At 55.3% G+C, this 21,331-nt stretch overlaps 1 protein-coding gene and 1 long non-coding RNA gene across 8 annotated transcripts in view; one reads left to right on the forward strand and one right to left on the reverse strand.

Moving 5' to 3' along the window:
• Window positions 1–869, reverse strand: part of LOC121105211 — a 4,101-nt gene extending 3,232 nt beyond the window's left edge. Inside the window, exon 1 of the long non-coding RNA XR_005837637.1 lies at window positions 568–869. This is a non-coding gene — a long non-coding RNA (uncharacterized LOC121105211). The remainder of the gene's footprint in view (window positions 1–567) is intronic.
• The window catches only part of ASB2 (ankyrin repeat and SOCS box containing 2), a 37,580-nt gene that overhangs the window by 1,386 nt on the left and 14,863 nt on the right, over window positions 1–21,331 (forward strand). For 3 of the 7 annotated variants that reach the window (XM_040641489.1, XM_040641491.1, XM_040641492.1), the window contains exons 1-4: window positions 960–1,048; window positions 9,977–10,255; window positions 17,686–17,775; window positions 21,106–21,272. In XM_040641489.1, the coding sequence (XP_040497423.1) occupies window positions 10,050–10,255; window positions 17,686–17,775; window positions 21,106–21,272 (463 nt within the window). In that variant the 5' untranslated portion in view covers window positions 960–1,048; window positions 9,977–10,049. Of the gene's footprint in view, window positions 1–959; window positions 1,049–9,976; window positions 10,256–16,031; window positions 16,366–17,685; window positions 17,776–18,582; window positions 19,015–21,105; window positions 21,273–21,331 lie in introns of those variants that run through there. The other 4 variants (XM_040641490.1, XM_040641494.1, XM_040641495.1 and 1 more) reach the window with 4 other exon arrangements.

Raw genomic sequence — 21,331 nt, forward strand, 5'->3', positions numbered from 1 at the left:
CCCGCGCCAGGCGAGAGGAGGGAACGTTTTCCAATTGTTTTTGTGCAAAGGAGGCGCAGGTGGGATCTGACTTCAGGTTGCTCCTCAGTCGCCAGGGGAATGGCCTGGGATGAGGGGGAAGAGAGGCAGCGCCTTGTAAGGAGGCCAGGTAAACGAGGAGACACAAGGCAGAGCAGAGGCCAAGCCCCACCGCCCCCCACCTCCCCAGCACAGGAAGGACAGCAGGGCTCTCCTCACATATGGGAAACTCAGGGCGTGAGGCAGGGGTGGAGACAGCTCTCGGGCCCAGACAGAGACAGCTGGGGCCAGCCTAGCAGCCATAGGCCCTGCCCTCTGCAGCGGAGGCAGGAGGCAGAGCACAGGGAGGCAGCCAGTGGCAGATGCCCCAGTCCCTTCCAAAACAGTTGGATGGGTCCCGACAGCTGGTGGCAGGACTGTTTACAGCTCTGCCTCCTCCGGGAGCTGGCAGCGGCCCCCACCTGGCACTGTTCTCGTTTGCATCATCCATTCTTGCACAAACAGCCCCGGCTGTGAGTGCCTGGGAGACTCCGCCCCGGGTGACCTTACCACGAATAACATGGTGATCAATATCCGATACCCGCAGGCGTTCACGGAGCACTGACTGTGAGCCAGGCTCTGGCCCAGGGTTGTAGGGGATTGCTCTCATTCACTCTTCTCCAGGGCCTCCTGAGTGAGAGGTGATCGTTACTCCCATTTTCCAGATGCGAAACTGAGTTTCTGAGAGGTTGAGGGTCTTGCCTGGAGCCAGACAGCTAGGACTGTTGGAGTTGGGGATCAAATCCCAGCCTCTTGGCCTCTGGCGTCCCCATTCAACGCCACGGCCTCCCTGGGGCCCAGCGCAGCAGTAAACAGACCCGTCCCTGGCGCGGTCAGGGCATCATAAGGTCCGCGTATATTGTGGACAGACTAGATCCAAGAGAGTTTTCCCGAAGGAGACACAAAAATATCTTTGGACCTGCCCAGTGTCCTTCCGTTCCTGAGCTGCAGAGGCCCAGGCCGCCCAGGGGAGGTGGTTGTCGCGGGACTGGTTTGTATCTTTTTTATTCTCAGCACCTTCTTTTAGACTCATTAATGCCCAGGAATATCAAGGAAGCCCTGAAGAGCTTCGCAGCTGAGGGAGAGGTTTCGGAGAGGTGGTGGTGACGTCAAAGTTAACCGACTCCTAATTCGCTGGATTTTTAAAAGAAAAGGACACAAAGGAGAGGGGTAGACAAAGAGAGGAAATGCAGGGCAAGCCAAGAGGAGAAGAAATTGAGATAAAGGCAGGAGGGTGGGGGGTGGGGAAACAGAAACGAGAAAGATTTTGATGGGATCCCAATTCAAAGATTTCCAGCCAGCCCTGAGGTTGGGTCCAGGTGAGAGGAGCGGGGCTGGGAGGACCCTCCTGTCCCCACTGAACCGTCCCAGTGTGCAGCCCGGAGCTAGAGCTTCCAGAACCCCCTGCTACCCAGGGGCCAATGAGAGGGCCCACGCTCTCCTGGTGCCCAGGACAGGGCTGGGCAACCCTGGGCTTGGGCTGCAGAGGGACAGAGCCATGGGAGGCTCAGACCTGCACCAGAAGCCCCGCCCTTCCTCACCCCTACCCCAGGCTGCCCGCATAGGTGGCGGAGCCCGGCAGTGTTTGCTGAGCTCTGGGCAGAAACTGGCTTGGGGCCTGGAATCTGGCACCCAGACCTGTCTGTGCCCGAGCCCCGCTGATGGGCCTGGCTGCAGCAGGAGAAGGACAGGGAGATGGGCCAGGAGGGGTGTGGAGAGCCGGGCTGGGCAGGAGGTCAGAGAAGAGCCCTCCATCTGGGAGGCTGAGGCCAAGGCGACTGACACCCGGACCTGGAGGTTCCATTGCTTGGGGCCCAAAGCCATACAACGGAAGCATTTGTTGATGCTTCTCGGAGCTGGTCCTCTAGGCACTGCCTCAGATCGGGGACCTTGGGGCCCATGTGGGATTTACGCTTCCCCTTGGGAAAGATCGTTTTCCATGCAAAAAAAAAAAAAAAAAAAAAAAACCGAAAAAAAGATTTTCCCCCTCCTTTTTCCTACTTCTCTCTCTTCTCCTCACCCTCTTTCCTCCTGTTTTGGGTGACTCCCTCTGTGAATGCCAATACCTAGATAAACCAGCGAGGTTTGTGCCAGGGTCCGGACCGCTGGGAGCGATTCACGCAGATTCAAGACAGCAAGGCTTACTCACGTCCCCTTCAGATGGAGCCCCAGTCTCCCCCGACCCACCCAAGGGGCAGCGTTCGCGGTATGGTAGAGTGGGAGCAGAGCCAGCTTTGGACGGGTTCAAACCTCCGGTCATCACCTCCCACCTGGGTGACCGTGCCAGTCCCGGCCCCTCCGGGGTGGGGGGCCTCAGCTTCCCCTCCATACAACGGGGAGAGCGCCTGTGTTGGGGGTGGCCGTTGGCTTGAGGCCTGCCTGCTGCCGGGAGCAGTTCCCCTCAGTAACTTCCAGCAATCCTGGCCCAACCTTGGGAGCCGGAAAGTCCTGGCCTGTTAGAAGCCAGGAGCTCGTAAAGGACATCAAAGGCTCTGGGATTAGCAGAGCTGGGAGGGGCTTCTTAGAATCTTTAGAGTCTGAACAAAAGGCCCAACCTCCCAGCCGCTGTAAGGCCAGTCAGCTCTGCCAGGCTGCAAAAACCCACCCTGGGGCTTTGACCTGAGCCCCTCCTGGGGCCCAAGCAAGGTGGCCTGGATTACACTCCCCATCTCCCCAAGGCCGCTCACCTCTTATCCAGAGCAGAAACTTCCACCTGGAAGGATGACTAGCCAGGTGACAGGCAAGAGAAACAGGAAGGTGGACAAGTAAGGCTCCATCTACAAACAGTCTAAGGTCGGAAGGAGCTTGTCCAGGCTCACACTTCTGACCCAGGTCCCTGGCTGCAAGGGAGCCTGGTGTCTCGGACAGCGACTGTCAGTCCTCCTCCTTGCCCCTTGCCCTCTCAGCCATGCCCCCACCATCAGTTTTCCAATAAGACACTCTGGGAGTCACTCCTCCCACTGCAGCCCCCAAACAGCCCCAGAAACCCCACCCCATGCACGGAAGTCAGGGACCCACTGTCACTTCCCAGGCAGACCCTGGCTGTCAGCCAGCTGGGACTTGTGGAGAAGGAAGGAATGGGGTGGGGAGGGGGGGAAGGACCACTTTTCCAATGCTAATCCTGGCACAGTCCTGAAAGGACCCATGTTTCTATGCCCATTTCACAGATGTAGAAACTGAGGCCCAGCTTAGAGGAGCACTGACTACGGATGGACTGGGTACTGCTCTGAGTGCTTTGCATGTGCTAACTCAAGGAATGGTCGCAGTCACTGTTGTCCCATTTTACAGATGCCCCCTGGGGAGAGGGTTCCATTGGAGCCAATGTTTGGGGCGCTGCAAAGGGGGTAAGGGAGGAGCCCCTAGAAGCACCAGGGTGGCTCTGGTCTCCCTGTTCCAAGCTGGCCTTGGACTGGCCACGCTTGAACTCTGCTCCCCCTGCAGGCGCCTCGCTTGCCTGGGCAAAGCCACCGGCCTCCTGCTTTCTCTGGGAAAGGATTATTTTTTTTATTCCTGTCAGCCTCTCACAGGTCCCTTGGGACTGCTGGCCTCTCTCCAGGACTCAGGCCTAGAAGGTAGCCCAGCCCCAGGCAGAGGCCTCAGAAATCAAGCTAGGCAGCGTGCAGAGGAGAGAAACTGAGGCCAAAAGGACAGGGCCTCTCCCAGGTTCACAGCCCCTCGCTCTGACATGATAGAGGTGATCTTACTATGTCCATTTTATAGATGGACAATTTGAGATTCTAGGAGATCATACAGCGAATAACTGGCAAAGCCGTGGCTTGAACCTGGTCAAGCTGACCCCACGGGCTGCTTTTATAACTGCTCGTCAGGCTGGGACTGAGGAGCCCCAGCCACGCCCCCAAGAGATGGGCCCCCGTGTCCCTGGCAGGCATGCCTGAGCCCTTGATTCTCACACCAACCCCCTGACAGTACTTACTAGTGTCTCTATTTTGCACGTATGGGGACTAAAGATACATGATTTACCCAAGGACCCTCCAAGGCTGAGGATCTCAGTGGGAAAAGCAAGAGAAGTCTGGGCTCACAGCGGGGTGGGGGAGTTCGCCCTCTCCAAGGCAGAGACCCTCTCCATCAGGGTCCCTTCAAGGTCACCCCCTGCCTCGCCTGTCTGTGTGCGCCTTCCTCCGGGTTGGCCAGAGCCTGATGTGGGCTCCGTGCACAGGTGCAGATCAGGTGGCCGGGCTGGTTGAGGATGGCAGTGTTAGCCCTGCCTGCTCAGAGCCCAGGTGTGTGCCAGTTACTCGGATGGCGTTCCTGGAATTCCCAGAAGGAACACTGGGGCTCCAAATCCCAGCTTTCCAGCTCTCTGTCCTTGTGCAAACCTTTCCCTTCCCCTCCTTGAACCTTATGCCTCATCTGTAAAATGGGAACAATCACGTCGGGGCATCAGGTCCTTTCAGAAGGAGTGGAGGTATAGAAGAATTAATGTCAATTCAACAGAAAAACATTCCTACTTTCTCGAGCTGTTATCAGGGCCATGCCGGGGAATGACTGAAAAGCAGGGAAGTCTCTGGATGCTGCCAGACCCGAGGGGGAGGGCCTGGTGAGTCTGGAACTGGCTGTAGTAGATGGCAGGTATGGGTGACTGTTACCTGGCTCCTCCCACAGGCATCTCATCAGGGAAGGGGCAAGGTAGCCGGGTGCTGTCCATACGCCTCTGATCAGCCCACGCCAGTCTGCAGGGCCCGTGGCTGCCTGGGTGACAGCTGGGAGGGCTTCCTGTCAAATGCTTTTACCTCTTACACAGCCGCCGCCCCAGTGCAAAGATGGCCCCTACAACATGGCGAAGTGGGTTGTCTCACTCCCATTTTTACTGTTGAAGGAACTAAGGCCCAGCAAGGGGAAGTGATTTAACCAAGGTGACTTAGCTCGTCAGTTGCAAATTAAAACTAGACTTTGGGCTCCTGACCTCTGGATCTGAGATCCTTCTACTTCCACCTGCTTCCTTATTTCCCCACCACTAAGGCTAAGCCCTTTGCATATGGTAGACCTGTAAAGGTGGCCAGAGGGGACCCTCAGGGACAGAGTTTGGGGTTTTATAGCACAAAGATAAACCAAATGTCGCACAGAGTTATAGAAGCTAAGGAGCTAGAAGAGCACTTGGAAACCCAAACCTCGGTTTCTGCAAGGGGACAACTGAGCCCCAGAGAGGGGTAGGGACTTGGTCAAGGTCACACAGCACTCTAGTATCAACATGGAGACTGTAACCCAGGTCTCTGTCCCTCTCCAGGGTTCATCCCCTTGCCCCCTGGCCTGGAGCAGATGCCCTCGGATGGGGGCACAACAATGGGGGCCCAGGGGAAGCCGAGGGGTCACTTCTCACTGGGCAGAGCTCACTCCCCACCCTCCTGAAGGCTGACCTGGGCCTACACAGACCTCAGGCACAGGGAAGCTGGGAAGGGGGCCTGGGCCAGCTGGGCCCCCGTGGGTTTGGAGGGTCAGAAGGTGTGTTCTAGGCCATCCTGACATTTAACAGATGGAAAAACCAAAGGCCTGAGAGAGGAAGAGAGGTGCTCGCGGTGAGTTGGTACGCGAACTGAGGTCTTGTGATTCCCAGTCTTTGGCTCTTTTTACAATAAACAAAACTAATGCTGAAGTTGCTGCAAAAATAGATAACGCCCCGATCAGGCACAAAATGATTTTGAGGTCACAATGCCCCTCCGCCTCCCCCTCCCCTAGTGTGGAAAACTAGCATGGCTGCCTGACGTGTTGATTTAGAAAAGGGTTCTCAGCCCGGCTATACACTAAAATTGTCAGGGAGGCCTTGAACTCCAGGGAAGCCTGGAGGCTTTGAGCCCATCGGTCTGGGGTGAGATCAGGGCTTTGGTATGTTCTCAAGATTCTTGACCAGACCTGAGAATCATGCATTAAGATGATTCTGACTGCATATAACAGAAAACCCAACCAACACTGGCTTAAACCAGAAGGATCTTCAGTCTCTACCTAACAAGCAGGCCATCAACAATATAGTGAAAGACCCAGAAGACCTATCGTTCACTCTGTCAAACTCATAGTACCAGCACTGTTCCCTTCATGGTTACAAGATGGCTGCTGCTGCACCAAGCATCAAGTCCTCTAAACACAAAGCAGGGATGTGGGCAAGGAGTTATTTTCTTCACTGATCTCTCTTTCATTAGGAAAAGGACAGCTGTTTCTAGGAAGTCCCAGCAGAATTTTCTTTATATGTCTTTGGACAAAGCTAGGCTTACGTCCACCCTAAACTAGTCAAAACTGGCCAAAGGGGTAATATTGTTCCAACGTGCTTGGAACCATCATGATTCATCCATGGGACAAGGACTCACTCTTGCCTGAACAAAGCCAGGTCCTGCTGTCAGAGAAGTTGGGGGAACCAGCTGTTGGGTGGGTGGTCAAGGGGGTACAGTAAACTTTAACTAGGGCTTCTCCTCCCATGGCCTTAGGAAGAGGACCCAGGGTCAAGTCCACATAGGGACTTCTGACCACAGTCCAGAGGGAGAAGTTGTTGCAGCAGAACACTTCTTGGAAGGTGTTCTGGAAGAGGAGGCACTTGCTCTGGGCCTTGAAGAGTGAGAATGGATTCTGAGAGTGTAGAAAGGAAGGAGACAGGTCGGCACAGGACAAGCAAGGGCACTGGGGTGGGAGCCACAGGGGTGTTGGGGGAAAGGTGTGTCTTCGCCTTACCTGGAAGGTCAGGTGTGCGGAGGTAGAGGGTGTAGGGAGAGTGAGACCTAGATTTGAAGGGCGGGGAAGCCCAGGCCACGGGCGCAGGCCCAGGAGGGACTTGGTGAGGTCTTGCGGGGCACGGAGGGGACGGTGGGTGGGTGGGGCTGGGACACCACGTGAAGGCCACTGCTGAAGCGGCAGGAGGAAGTCCGGGCCCAAGCCAGCCAGAATGGGTGCAGAGAAGCAGACGGAGGGCAATGACAGATAACCAGCCAGACCGTGGCAGGGCACAGAATCTTTGGTCCCAGATGCCTTCGCGCCGCTAATCCACTGTCTTCACACCTGCAGCCTCCCCCCCCCGCTGTGTTTGGAAAGCCCAGGTCTGCTTACTAATAACTTTGCTGGTGTTTTATAGAGCAAGAGTTGCTGCTCTTTGGGTTGCTACCAGAATTATGAGAGTGTCTATCAAGAGCTTAGCCCAGTGTCAGGTCCTGCCCCTTGCCCCATCCCCACACCACGGGAGTCCCCCCTCTACTCCTGCTTTATGATCGATCCTTCTCCAAAGTGGTGGTTCCCGAGCACAGGCGGAGCTTTTCAGAGAGGTGTCATAGCCGGGCCACACTCCCGGAGATTCCGACTGACTTGGTCTGAGACGGGGTCCAAGCACCAATACCCTTTAGAACCTATTATATATACTTTTTAATTATTATTTTTCTTTTTAAAATCCTTCTTCTTCTTTTTATGTAGGCTCCACACCCAACGTGGGGCTTGAACTCACAACCCGAGATCAAGAGTCACTTGCTCTACTGACTGAGCCAGCCAGGCGCCCCCACCTTTTAAGTAGATGTGTTGTTTCGGGATCATGTGCTCACAGAGGAGTGCACAAATCAGACAGGAACAGCGTCCTTACAAACGGAGCCAACCAATCCTGTAACCACTTAGATCAAGAAGTAGAGCTTGACTGGCTCCCCAGAAGTCTCCCTCGTATCTCCTCCCCGTTAGTAACCACCAAAGGTCCACCATAGTTTAATGTAGTCTGCCTGTTCTAGAACTTTACACAGACTGAATCACGTACACATGTTCTTCATTATTCGCCTTCTTCTGCTCGCTGTGGTTGTGTGAGCCTCTCCTGTCGTGAGCCGTCGTGCTCCGTCTGTTTCACTGGGGCACACAGGCTATCGTGGGAATATACCACAACGCGGTGACCCGTTCAAATGCCGATAGACATTTGGGTAGTTGCCACTTGGTTTTATTATGAATAGCGCTGCGATGAATATTTTTGAACTTGTCTTACGGGGAATACCTGCACGTGGTTCTCTTTGCCACAGAGCGAGGAATGGAATTTTGGGGTCACAAGATGTGTTGGTTCAGCTTTAGCAAACGCCATTGGTTTTCCAAAGTGGTTTTACCATTCGCCACTCCTGCCAGCGGTGGTGAGCGTTCCCGTGGCCCCACATCCTCTTCAACACTTGCTAGTGCTCATCTTTTCCACTTGAGCCATTCTTTTTTTTTAGAGACAGAGAGAGTGTGTGCAATGCGGTGGGGGAGGGACAGAGGGAGAGGGTGAGAGAGAATCTCAAGCAGACGCCATGCCCAGCCAGGAGCCCAACACGGGGCTCGATTTCACGATCCCAAGATCATGACTTGAGCCAAAATTGAGAGTCAGATGCTTAACCGACTGAGCCGCCCAGGCATCCCTCCACTTGAGCCATGCTGTTGGGTAGAGAGTAGTACTGTACGAGGATCTTAATTTGAGTGTCCTCCCAAACACTTAGAAAGTCAAGCATCCTTACATTTGATTATTGGCCCTTGGATATCCTCTTTGTGAAGCAACTTGCCTAGCCTTTCGGGGATCAGTTAACTAGAGCCACAAGAATGCTGGGTAGATAAGCACCCCAAATAAGCATTGATTCTCATGATCTGGGTCTGCAGGTTGCCGCAGAGGGGTTGACATAGGCTTCAGGGTGCAGGGTCTGCTGGGTGGGGCTCCCCTGTGCAGGTTGGGCTCAGGCTGCCCCAGGTCGGTTCACTCTGGAGCCCAGCTAATGGGCGGTGGCTCCAATGGGGAGCTCTTCTCCTGGTGCTCCGGAAGGGCAAGGCCCACGTCCAAGCACCTGTCAAAGGGCTGCTTTATCGTGCCCCCAACATTCATTGACCAGAGCAAGTCACATGGCCAAGCCCAGTCTCAATGGAGAAGAGAGGGGGGATGCCTGGCCGCTGAGAAGAGGGGAGCGAATATTTGCCAAACCAACCAAATTATAGCACTGATTTTGGGTATTTTTTAAATGGCTTCCTGTGGTTCTCATGTCCTGCTAGGGCTAACAACCTTTGACCCGCAGTCACACTGCTTGTCAGCCAGTCAAAACAAAAAACAGGCTGAGTGAGTTTATTTCATTTCCTAAAATCAGTTGATTCAACCAAAGTTCACTTCTCCCTGAGGCAATTTTTTGTAAGGAAGGGAGTCCTTGGAATTCACATGGCAAATTACTGTCATGATTGATTTTAACTGGATCGAGCACACTGACGTGGCAGGCGCATGTCTGGTTTGGTGGCCCATCCGACATTCTCAGCCCTAGCACAGCACAGAGATGAGGAGGAATGCTGGCATAGGATGTTGTCGGGTAACTGGAAGGACGGGTTGTAAGCACCGTTGTGTAAGTTCCCTGAAGGCAGGAACTTTTGTCCCTTGGCATCATTGTTGTATCACCAGGGCTTAGAGGAGGGGCTGACACAAAGTAGGTGCCCACTAAGTGATCTCCCAGTTAATGAAGCATGCATGCGTGGGTAGACAAGCTGTCTGGAGTGGAAAAATGAATGGTGGATGAGTGGATGATTGGTTGGGTAAATAGAGGTATGAGTGGATGGATGGGAGGTGGATGGATAAATGGACAGGTAGGTGGGCAGATAGATCAGGGGATGGATAATGGTTGGATGGATGGATGATCAGATCATTGGGTAAATAGACACATGTGGTTGGGTAAATGAGTGGATGGGTAGACAGATGGACACATGGGAGAATGAACAAATGGACAGATGGGTGAATGATGGAATGGATGATGAAAGAGGTGGACGGACTGATGAGAAGATGAGTGGATGGATAGATGTGTAGATGAATGGGTGTCTGGGTGGTTCAAATGACAACATGATTGGATAAAAAATGATTGCGAGCTTGCCAGAGGAAAGCACAGCCTTCCCTGTTGGTAAACATAATTCTCTTGCAAAAGACCTGTTAGTGACCAGGATGCTTTTGGTCTGCTCACAGGGCTTTCTAATTTGCTGCTTCCTCCTCCCCACGGAGTGCCTCCTCTGGTGGCCGAGGTGAGCGGGGGAAGAGGATGACCGCGGAGATCAGTGCTCGGGGCAGACAGCGTGCCATCGGGCATGAGGAATACAGCCTGTATAGCAGCCTGAGCGAGGATGAGCTGGTCCAGATGGCCATTGAGCAGAGCCTGGCTGACAAGACTCGGGGCCCAACCACTGCCGAGGCCACTGCGTCCACGTGTGTCAACCGCCAACCTACCCATTTCTACCCATGGACCAGGTGAGCGAGGCGGGGCCAACTAGGCAGCTGTGAGGTGCAGATTTCAAACACTGTTCATGCAAGACCGAAGTCCCCTGGTCTGTAAGGTGCATGTTTACACTGTAGTGACTTACATTTGTTATCTAAGCCCTTCTGAGCTTTGGGGGTACCAAGCACTGCGGTAGGTGCTCTACCCACTTCACCTCGTTTAACCCCCTTGAGGACCTTCCAGGAGGCTCTATGCTATATCCCATTTTACAGACGAGGAAACTGAAGCTCAGGGCAGGTAACTAGCCCCCGGTTGCACAGCTGGTAGATGGTGTTGCAGAGCCTGGAACGACCTGGTTGCAGAGCGCATGGCTTGGCTTTGTACCGCTGACTTTAGCTTGAATGTGGTGGAGCTGACGGTCTGAGTCCAAGCACAGCTCCCCATCCTACCTATGCAGCCTCCCCGGGAAAACGTGTCTGAGAAGCAAATGACATCTACCCAGCAAAGCCACCCTACCTCCTCACCCTGGCTCCCCGGTCTCAGCGTGACCTCATCATTCCAGCGGCAGGACCATCTAGAGCAGCCCCGTGTTGTGCCCATAGAAATAGGAGGCGAGCCATATCTGCGGTAACATATGCAAATTTCAATATCCTAATAGCCACGCTAAAAAGTAAAGGCAAACAGGTGAAATTAATTTAGGTCACAAATATTATCATTTCCACATGTCATCAATAGCACGTCTTTGGAATCCAGTGTGTATTTTGTGCTCACAAAACATCTCAGTTTAGACTAGATGCTTCTCAATGGCTCACTAGCCACATGTGGCCAGGAGCTGCAGTCCTGGACAGCATAGATCCAGAGGGTACCTTCTTGGTAGGAGGCGGGAGCCCAGAGAGGTGATTAAGCATTGGATCTTCAAAGGCTTTTAGAAAGGAAATATATAAATTTAAAAATGCTTTTGTTTCTGAGTCCAAGTCAAGTGTGTATTTGGGGGTGGGTGGCTGAGGGAGAAGAATTGCTGGGTGATTGTGTTCTATGGTCTTGAGATATGAGCCTCAAATCTCATTGTCTCCAGGGGTGCCTGGCTGGCTTGGGCAGTGGAGTGTGAGGCTCTTGGGTCGTGAGTTCAAGCCCCTGGATGGGCATGGAGCCTACTTAAAAAAAAATCTCATTGTCTCCAGCCTCCAGCTGACTTGCTATATAGCCTTGGGCAAGTCCCTAAGCTCTCTCGGCAACAGCAGACAGACCATCTCCAATGTCCAGTCCCAGCGGACAGGGATGACGATGGGTGGCAGTACATCCCAGCACTGTCCCCCGGTGATACCCACCATACGTTCCCCAAGTGACTTTGGCCCTTGCTGAGGCTAGACCTTCTCTGCCAGGCAGACGGGACAAAAGCCTGGGATGCCCCACACTGAGGAGCCCCTTCTAAAGAGGAAGGCAGGCGGCCTCATTGGGCGGCCGGAGGAAGTCGGAAGGCTCCAGGTTACTGAGATGCCTCTGAGGGGGTCCCATTCTGGAACCCAGCCTGAAAAACAGAAATGAGGACGCGGAGCCAAAGACTCTTCATGGCCGGGGCTCTGGGAGGCCCTGGTTCCTCTTCCAACTGGTTCAGCCTCAGTCAGACCACAAGTTCCTCTTTCTCAGGAGGGGATCAGATAGAGAGAAGAGCATCCCCCCCCAGGGGGCATCTTTAGCCTTCTCCCCAGTGTGGGAGCCTCCTGGGGAGTCCTGGGGACACTTATAAACATTAGCACTGAGTGGGCTCATGAGGTCCAGGTCCTGACCTCTTCCTTCCTCTGGCGGGTGAGGAAGTAGAGACCCACCATGGGATGCAAACACTTCCCAGCCTCCTGGGAGAAAGGCTTTCACAGAGAAGGGAAGTGACTTACCCAGGGTCGTGCAGCCATCATCTAAATTCCAGGCACGAGTACTGTAGGGGACGGGGTTCAACGGGCATCTTCTCATTCTGGATGTGAGCTGAAAGCTCCCGGGTTCAGTTCGGCCCTTCTATCTCTGGAAGAAGGTGGGCCCTGCTGGGGAAGCCAATGCCTCCCCCCCGCCCCCCCGGATGCACACTGAGGGCTTCCCACGTGCCCAGCACACAGCTGTTCAGTGAATCCTCACACAAGCCACGCAACAAGGCCCTTCCTGTGCCCGTTTTATGTACACACGCAGTGGGGCCAGAAACAGAAGCAGCGTCTGCCCCGCTCGGAAGTTCTGACCCGTAACCAGCTCTGCTGTTCTGCAAAGGCCTCTTGCCATTCCTCTCCCCTCTCCGCTTTGAAGTGGGGTTTGGGTCTCATTACAGCCCCCTCGTAGCCACAGCGATTCAGGGTCCCCAGAGACAAGAGATACATACCAGCTCGTGCTCCCGTTCCCAAACATGGCTTTTCAGAAAGTACAGAACCCCATAGAGTCCTTTGTCCGTTTTATCCCCAAATACCCTAGCTTCCACCCCAGCACCCAGAGCAGGCCTGGCAACAGGACATCATACCCGTCCCAGGCGCTCTCAGATTTCCCGCCACCTCCTCAGCAAATCCCACCTGACCACCCTCCCAGGTCCAGCAGGTCACCCCCTTCCTCGCTCTCTTGGGGGGCGGTTTCCTTCACCACCCAGCTTACAGTTTCTAAGTATTTGTTTTGGCCGAGGGCAGAGCCTCACCCGTCATTCTTCCTGTGAAGCCTCCGGTCTAGGACACAGCGTGGCCCGCAGCAAACACCAAACAGCTCTTGCTGAGCGAATCAGGAGGGAATCAAGGAATATGAATGAAGAGGCGGCAAGAGTAGAGAGGAAAGGGAAGAGGGCTTGGAGGTTCGAATCTGTCACTTACTGGCTGTGGGACCTCAGGCAAGATACCTCACCTTTCTGAGCCCCAACAGGCTTCTCCTTAAAATGGCAACAACAAAACCTTGCCTAGCCCAACCTGCAGCTTTCTTATGCAAAGCGATTGTTGGCGCCTTCCTCACATCCCACAGCTTGAATCACCTCCCCCCATCCTGCCTGAGAACCCCGAGTGCCCAGGTCATGACTGCCTCTGTTTCATGGACAAGTTTTCGTGTCACTCTAGGAAGGCATTATCTCGCCTCCTGAGAGTGTCCCCAACTATACTATCTGATCTCTTTGGGGACAGGGACAGATACTGCTCACTTTTGTATCCACAGTGCCCGGCAAAGAGCCTGGCTCACTGCAGATGCCCCAGAAATGCTTTTAGGCAAATAAATGCATTTTGAAACCAATAAAATGTTCTACAAATACAATTTATTGTTATCATCTTGTGGCCAAAATGGCGGCTGTAGACATAAAGTTCAATGAGCTTGGGGACCCTAGAAAAGAAAGCCAGATCAGCATTCCAGAGAAAAGATGACGTGTCCTTCTAAAGCCATTTTTTCCAACTTGCTCCTCTCTCACCACAGTGTAAGGGGTGAAGTCAGACACATAGGGATCATGTGCCAAGCCTGGGCCCACTGAGAGCTCCCAAAAGGCAGACCCAACTTCCCATCCCATAGAGAAGAAGGGCTCATGCAGTCAGGAAACAGGGAGCCCAAGCTTACGTTGATGGACCAGCCAGACCGGGCCCAGGAAGCTGGGTTTTCCCAGCCTTTAAACTTCTGATTTTTTTAAAGATCACATTTCTAAGAAGACAAAGGCGGAAAGCATGAAGTAGAAACTTGTCTGGGTGGCTGTATGCACAGCTGCAAATAATTCCAGTGGAGCCACCCACACCTGTCATGTTCTTACGATGAGCACGTTGCCTTCCCGGCACCTGGATGTGAATCAGGCCTCACCCCTACCCTCCCCGAGCCTGCCATCTAACGAGGGTCCCAGATGCACATAATGACCCAACAGCAAGGGCGCAGCCAAGAGACTTGCCTCAGTTTCAGAGGGACACAGAGCAGGTGGATTCACTTTGTCGGGCAGGTGGGCTTTGCGGGATGAACAGGAGTTCGCTAAGCGGTCTAGAGGAAGCAAACCTCTGAGCCTCAGTTTCCTCTTCTGCAAAAGGGAGCCAATTACGTCTCCTTCACAAAGTGGACTGGAGGGTGAAAGGAGATGCTTTGCGCCACGTGTTTCCGTCGGAAGGCTGGGCGCACGGCAACCACTCAACAAATCCCGGCTGTGGACGGGAAGCCGAAGTTGGCGGCAGTTTGGAAATGACGTTCTCTTCTACACGGGACTCCGCACTGGCTGGCCCAGGAAGAATGGATTGGCCCGTAGGTGGGAGGCCGATTCCAGAGACCCACGGGCATGGGGGTGGAGGTGGCTGGACCATGTGAGCTCTTCCTCTCTTTACCCGGGAGGGCTGGGGCTGCTTCTCCAGGAATTTGAGGTCCTGCCATGGCACCGCACCAAACCAAGATGACATTTGGGATCGTACCCCTTGGCAGGCTTTTGTTGGTGTGGTTTCATTTATTGAAATGTACGAAGTGCCTGCTGTGTGCCAGGCACTGTCCTTGACTATATTACCGCAGGCTTAGCGTGAGGACCGGGGGAGAGGACAAACAGAGGGCGGCGGGCTTGGGGCAGACCCTTGTATTCCTTAGCTGTCTCCCCCTTTAAGAGGCCTGCTTGCCTCCGGTGTTCAGCCAGGTCCAGCCCAATTTCATGCCCTTCCTGGAGCTGGCAGCTCACTGAGAAGTTGGGGGGGCTTTGTCCTCGCAGCCCCGCTCCCTGCTCACACTGAGCCTGACCCGGTCTGAAGTAGGGGCTAGCTGGACTCCGGGACACGGCTGCTGGGAGCTGGGGGACAGTGATGCACTCCTAATACACCCCCCCGCCACCTGCCGGCCCAACGGAAGCGCCGGGGCCCTACCTGGGCCTCCTCTAGGGCATGACCCGCGCCCACATCCCGCCAGGTTCCTCTCACCTCTGATGACTCAGGCCCGGTGGTTTTCTCTGCTGGGAATTCCCCTGCTCAGGGCCGAGGGAAAGTGGGGCCCGCAGCCTGGACCCTGCTCCCCCTGCCGCGAGGCTCCGCACTTGGCTGCTCTGAGCACCGGCCCTACCTACCCCTAAAGCCGAGTTAAAGACCCACTGCAGGGCTCCCAGGGTTGCTCCTGCTCTCTTTCCCCCCTCCCCGGAGGCCTATGGCTGTCTGTGTCCTTGCTGCCACCCCGTTGGCCTCGGGACGTTGGACATTTGGGATCAACAAAATTCGTCCTACCGATCTGCCTCTCAGGCACCAGCACGAGGCTTGGAGGCTTGGGACGGAGCAGGGACTGGGCAACTCTCGTTGCAGGGAACTCCGTCTGTCTGCTTCCTCCTCTGCGAAGGGGGAACAACACAGCCCCTGCCCACATCCAGCTGATGCGGAGGCTGGAAGTGAGGCCGTGCTCTGCACAGTCAGGAGGGACAGCCCCGCCACCATTGCTGTCACTCCCACCAGCATCACTGGCCTCATCTTGCTGTTGTTTTTTTGCCATCAGAGATAGTCCTGGTTTTAGGGTGATGTGGTGAGTTTTTAACGGCGCTTATCACCTTGCTAGAAACGTCCTAACAACAGTAAGTGACAGGAGGCCACACACATGGGCCACGGCATGGGTGGCCGGACCCCAGGATCCTGTGTGGACTGAGACCCAGGGCTTCGTCAAGACCACGGGGTGGGAGACCGCGAGCTAGGCCTGGCCCCAGACTGCTTCCACCACCCCCAGCACGCTCCTCTTTCCGGGGGGTGAAGAGAGGCCCCGGCGGGGCCAGGCTGTGCACCTCCCTTCCCAGGATGTGGTCTCTTAGCTCTGCCTGACACACAGTTCCCACGTGAGCTCGTTTCAAAAAGGCTTCACAGCTACCGCAGCAGTGCCGCTCGGGTCCTGCCTCCGCATCTTGCAAACGGCGAAACCAAGGCGCAACGCGCGAGGCAGGGGCTTGTTCAAAATTGCGGGGCCTGTCAGAATGGAGGCCTTACAGCTGGAGAGAGGACGAAAAGGAGGGAAGACCCCAGGCCTGAGGGGGAGGGGGCGGCGTCAGGAGCTCTGCAGACAGACGTGAGTCTGCCTCTGCTCAGCTCAATTCCCAGCTGCAGCTGCGTGTGAGCCCGGGACCCACCTCTCGGGGCCTCAGTTTCCCCATCTCTAAAGGGCGGGAACATTGGCACCCACTCCAGGGGACTACCGGGTGAGCGCATGCAGACGTGGTGTTGAGGTGAGCGGTGCTCGGGAGGAGGTGGCTGGCCGCAAGGGGACAGAGGAGGGGATGGAGGAAGGCAAGGACATGAGGGTGGTGAAGGGGGCCAGCCTGCCAGTCCCTCCGCCCCCAGAGGGCTGAAGCAAGGCACGGAGTATCCTTTCCTTCTCTGCTCACTCACCCTTCCCCCATGACCTGGCCTTGCTGAGGGTAGCCACAAAATCTGTAAGTTCCGGCCCGTCTTAGAAGAGCGTGGGTCCCTGTCGGGGTCACAGTTCCAGCACCTTCAAACACCACCGGTAGCGATGTCCTCCTCAAAGCCACAGGACACCCCTGTGGGGCGCAGGACACCAGGCCAGGCCTGCTGGGGTGTCCGTAGCACCAGGGCCCGAGCTGCCACAGGTGTGGTCGGCATGGGCCACGCGTCCCATCCTCAAGGTCACCCCCATCAGTTAGATTTGTGGAGTGGCCACCAAGCCTCTTTTCACCCCTCCTGTCCTCACCACAGCCCAAGGGGGTGGGAAACTGAGGCTCAGAGAAGCAAAATAATGATCCAATTAATGTTGGATGCATGCCGAGCACCCCTGTGCCCGGACGGTTGCTGAGCTCACGGGCTCCAGCCTCTTCCTCGGTCTTCCCACGCTGGGCTCTGCAGGGAACCAAAGCCCAGAAAAGTTCAACCTGTCTGATGTCCCATGGCCAGGATGGGCCAGAGTCTAGATTTGAACCTGTGTCAGTCTGACTCCATGCCCTGTCAGCGACGATGGCCTTTGCTCTAACTTCCCTATGGTTAGCTCCTGCCCCTGGACGGCGGGCCCCTCTAACGAGGACCCGGCCAGGCGGAGGTGCGAGTACAGACCTGGTCTGGCTTCCCAGCTATGCTCCCCTGTCCCCCGTACCTCCAAGAACCTCTTGCCCATCCCCGTTGGGACCCAGCCTGGCCGACCCGAGACTGAGTGCCTTTCATCCAGGGACCTGCTGCTGACCCCTTCTCACATCCTCCTGGGGGAAGAATGTCACCTTGCTTCCTATCTGCCTCCTGCGTGGTTGGCTGGGGAGGGGGTCTGGGGGCGGGGTTGAGGTTAACCTCATTGTTGTCTTATATGGTCATTTAAATCTCCCAGGGCTTCCTCCAAGGGCCAAAAATAATCCAGGGACACAGCAGCTGTGTCCAGCACACAAGAGAGGACCGGCCATCTGCTCTGGTTCAGAGCCCTGCGTCTGTCCTTCAGTCTCTCCCCTCGCTAGCCCTCCATCCCCGAGCCTGCCTCCAGCCATGACCCGCTTCTCATATGCAGAGTATTTTTCCCTTTTTCACTCCTGCCCTGCACCCTCCAGGTCGACTGTGCCTCCCGAGAACCTGTCCGCCTCGGGCCCCAAGGGCCTGTTCCAAGGGGTCATGCAGAAATACAAGAACTCCCAGCTGGCGTAAGTGTCCCCCCACCCGGCCCCCAGAGACAGTCCAAGTTCAACCTCCCAACTAGGGTTAGTGGGGGTGGGGAGCGGGAAGCAGGCCTGCAGGCTCCAGGGAAGGGGGGCATTCTGGAGGGGCCTCCCAGGCACGCCCCTCCCAGGTGTGTCCCCCTGAGCCCCAGCTGCTCCCACTGAGCCAGGCTTCGTGCTCACAGACCCAGGTTGGGTCATGATTAACGCCTCCATGGCCCCAGAGTGGGCCCCGGGGGAGGGAGCAGCCCCTGGGAGAAGGCCCTAGGACCCCAGAGGCCCAGAGGAGCTCGGAGCTGGAGCTGATGAGTCAGCCACACCTTCTATTTACCTCAGTTTCCCCCATGCCTTGCCGCGGGGATATCGGAGCATATCCGCAACGCTCACACCCATGGGTTTTGTTTTGCCTCATTGCCTTTATTTGCTCCGTGCCAGGTGGTAAAATCCAGCATTAATCCAAGCCGCGGGAGGGGTTCTGTTTGCCTGGCCCCAGGGTGTCGGGCTAGGTGAGTCCCCCTTCTCTGCTCCCCGGTATTGACCCCTGAAACAGCTAAAAGCAAAAGAGGGGCCCCATCGCAGGAACTCCTATTTCCTTGTTCCAGGTATGTTGCAGAGAAGGGGAGGAGGCAATTGGCCTGTGTTCTGGGTCTCTTCCCAGCTCTTTTCAAACCCTGCCGGTGCTGCGGGTGGAATTCTGACGGTCTTCAAAAGGGGGACCCAGGCTCTGGTCTCAGCGCAGCTGCCCCTTCCTCTGTGGCTGCCTGGGAGTCGCTGTCCCTCTCTGAATCTCCCTTCTCTGTGAGAGGACGTTGGAGAGGACAGAGTGGCCTGCCGGGTCCGTCCAGCTCCGTAGTCTCCGGCGGTCTGACACCCCCAGCAGCCTCCCCCACCCTCGGGGCGGGGCTTGGGCTGAACTCACAGAGCAGCAGCCAGCACGGGCGCCCGAGAGCTTCAGGGTCCGTGCACCCCAGCTGGACGAGACCCAAGCTGGGCGGCAGGTCCTGGGAGTGTTCTCACGCACTGCGCACCCCCTAGACCACAAGAACAGCCAGCCCTCCTCTATTCCACTTCAGCTGAGACCCCACGGGAGATGTTCTGGGGGAGACGGGATGCATACCCCGCTGGGGCTTCTCCTGACACCAGCAGGGGCGGCTCTGGCTGCTCGTAAGGAAACCTCATCAAGGTGGCAGTGATGGCGTTGATGGGGACTCCAGAGCTTATCTGGTCAGTTACCCATCGTGCTCGCGGGTCTGTAACTTAACCAGCATCTGTGCTCTGAAGCTATTAATAACCAGAGAGGCTGAGAGTCGGGAGGAAGTGCCGCTCACAACGGAGGAAGCAGCTGGGAGGGTAAAGGGGCTGGCCCTATAGAACCTCAGGGCCCATCCTGGCCCCTGATGTGGGTGAGGGCCCTGGGAGTAAGACCTGCCTCCATCTTCTCCACCTGGAAAATGGGACCACTTATGCAGAACATTCCTCAGGAGTAGATCTGGGAATCACAGCAGTCCTGGTCCTCACTGATTCCAGGATGGACGGAAGGGAGCTCAGTGCATGAATGAATGAATGAATGAATGAACGAACGAATGAATGAACAAAGTAGCAAAGAAGTTTTCATTCATATTAGCCCTGAAATCTTTTTGATATCCAGAAGTTTTAAATTGTGAATGCTTCAAATTTATTAATCCTTCAAGTATATAAGTCTCTCAGCAGCTAAAGTTTCTGGAGGTGAGGATAAAGGGTGTGGAGCAAAGGGGGGGGGTTGGGAAGACTCCAGAGAGTTGCTCACTGGAAAGGGCCCCTTCTGAGGGATTCTGGTCTCAGAGCTGCTTGAAGCACAAAATGGCCCCAAAGGTCGAGGTTCTTGGTACACGCTGGAGCGCTGTGCTGAAACTCGCCGCGGGGTTAGCGCTCCATCCCTTTGGAGGCTGGCACTGCAGGCCGGCACCCTCCTGGTAGAAACGGTCTTGGTGTAACATTAGATGCAGCCCTGCAAGCTGCAGGGACAGAGGGGTTCCCTAGTTCTCTTTTGGCCACCAAGGAGCTCTGTCTAAAAGAGACCCCCGGTTTCCATCTGTGGAAGTGAATGAGCTTGCCATGTTTCAGCCCGTTTCTTGTAGACTTTCCCTGCAAGGTGCCCACTTGGAGCTAAGGGCATGGAAGTGCCCCAGATGCAGGGATGCTCACGGGGGAACCAAACACGGGTGAGGCTTGATCAGAGCCCCCACAGTGACCTTTATAGGCCTGTGTGTCCTCCAAATGCTCAAAGAGGGCGATTGCAAAGAATGTTTTGAGCAAGGCATTTTATTTTTTTAAAGATTTTATTTATTTATTTGAGAGAGAGAGAGAGATCATGAATGGGGGGAGGGGTAGAGGGAGAAGCAGGCTCCCCCCTGAGCAGGGAGCCTGATTGGAGGCTCCATCCCAGGACCCTGGGATCATGACCTGAGCCGAAGGCAGACACTTAACCGATTGGGTCACTCAGGTGTCCCTGAGCAAGATATTTTAAAAATTCCCAAAGAAACAAGCAAAATGCCCATGGGGAGAGGCCATCTTTTTGGAAATAGAAGGAAATAAAAGGAATGAAGGAATGAAATAATTGCTGGGGTTCCTAGGTTCTGAATATTTCCCTTCCTTCCTTCCTTCCTTCTTTCCTCCCTCCTTTTTTCTTTCTTTCTTTCTTTCTTTCTTTCTTTCTTTCTTTCTTTCTTTCTTTCCCTTTCTCTCTCTCTTTCTCTTTTTCTTTTTCTTTCTTTCCTTCTTTCAACAAATATTTATTGAGCACCTATTATGAACTAGACACTGAGCTGGGCCCTGAGAGTGAAATCATGAGAGGTGAAAGAAACGAAGACACTGTTGCTGTCTCCTTGGAACTCCTAGTCCAGTGGGGAGACAGACAGCAGTCAAACAACCGTTCAAAGACATGTAAAGGCCAGTGGTTGCATGAAGGCTTATGACCGGAGGCAGGGAGAGGCTGACCGGGCCCCCAGGCTGAGGCTGACTGGCCTGAGGAAGCTGCGATGGATAGCTGATGGACAGATAAGCTGGAGGGGCCAAGGTCAGGGCCAAGGTCGGGGCCGAGTTCCAGGGCACACCCATGTGGGTTAGGAAGGATTATTCTCCTTACTGAGGAGGACGCCGGCTGCAGGGGCCTGAGCACCTGTTCTAGACCAGCAGAGACAAGCAGGACCGAGTGGTCCCACAGCAAGCTCTGCCCCCGGCCGCCAGTTGTCCTGCTTTTCCTCTGGGAGAGAGGCTCCTGGCCCTGCCTCTGCCCTGCCCCAATCCTGAGGAGTGACCCGCCTCTTGCTGTCACAGGCCTGTGGACCCCGTGCTGAAGGCCATCAAGGAAGGGGACGAAGAGGCCTTGAAGGCTATGATCAAAGCGGGGAAGAATCTCGCGGAGCCCAACAAGGAGGGCTGGCTGCCGCTGCACGAGGCGGCCTACTACGGCCAGCTGGGCTGCCTGAAGGCCCTGCAGCAAGGTGAGGCGGGCAGCCCTGCGCGCAGCGAGGCGTGGGAACAGGACTCAAGGGCAGAGGCT

This window comes from Ursus maritimus, unplaced genomic scaffold (genome assembly GCF_017311325.1).
Source record: "Ursus maritimus isolate PB19 unplaced genomic scaffold, ASM1731132v1 scaffold_25, whole genome shotgun sequence".
In the NCBI taxonomy this organism is placed as follows: domain Eukaryota; kingdom Metazoa; phylum Chordata; class Mammalia; order Carnivora; family Ursidae; genus Ursus; species Ursus maritimus.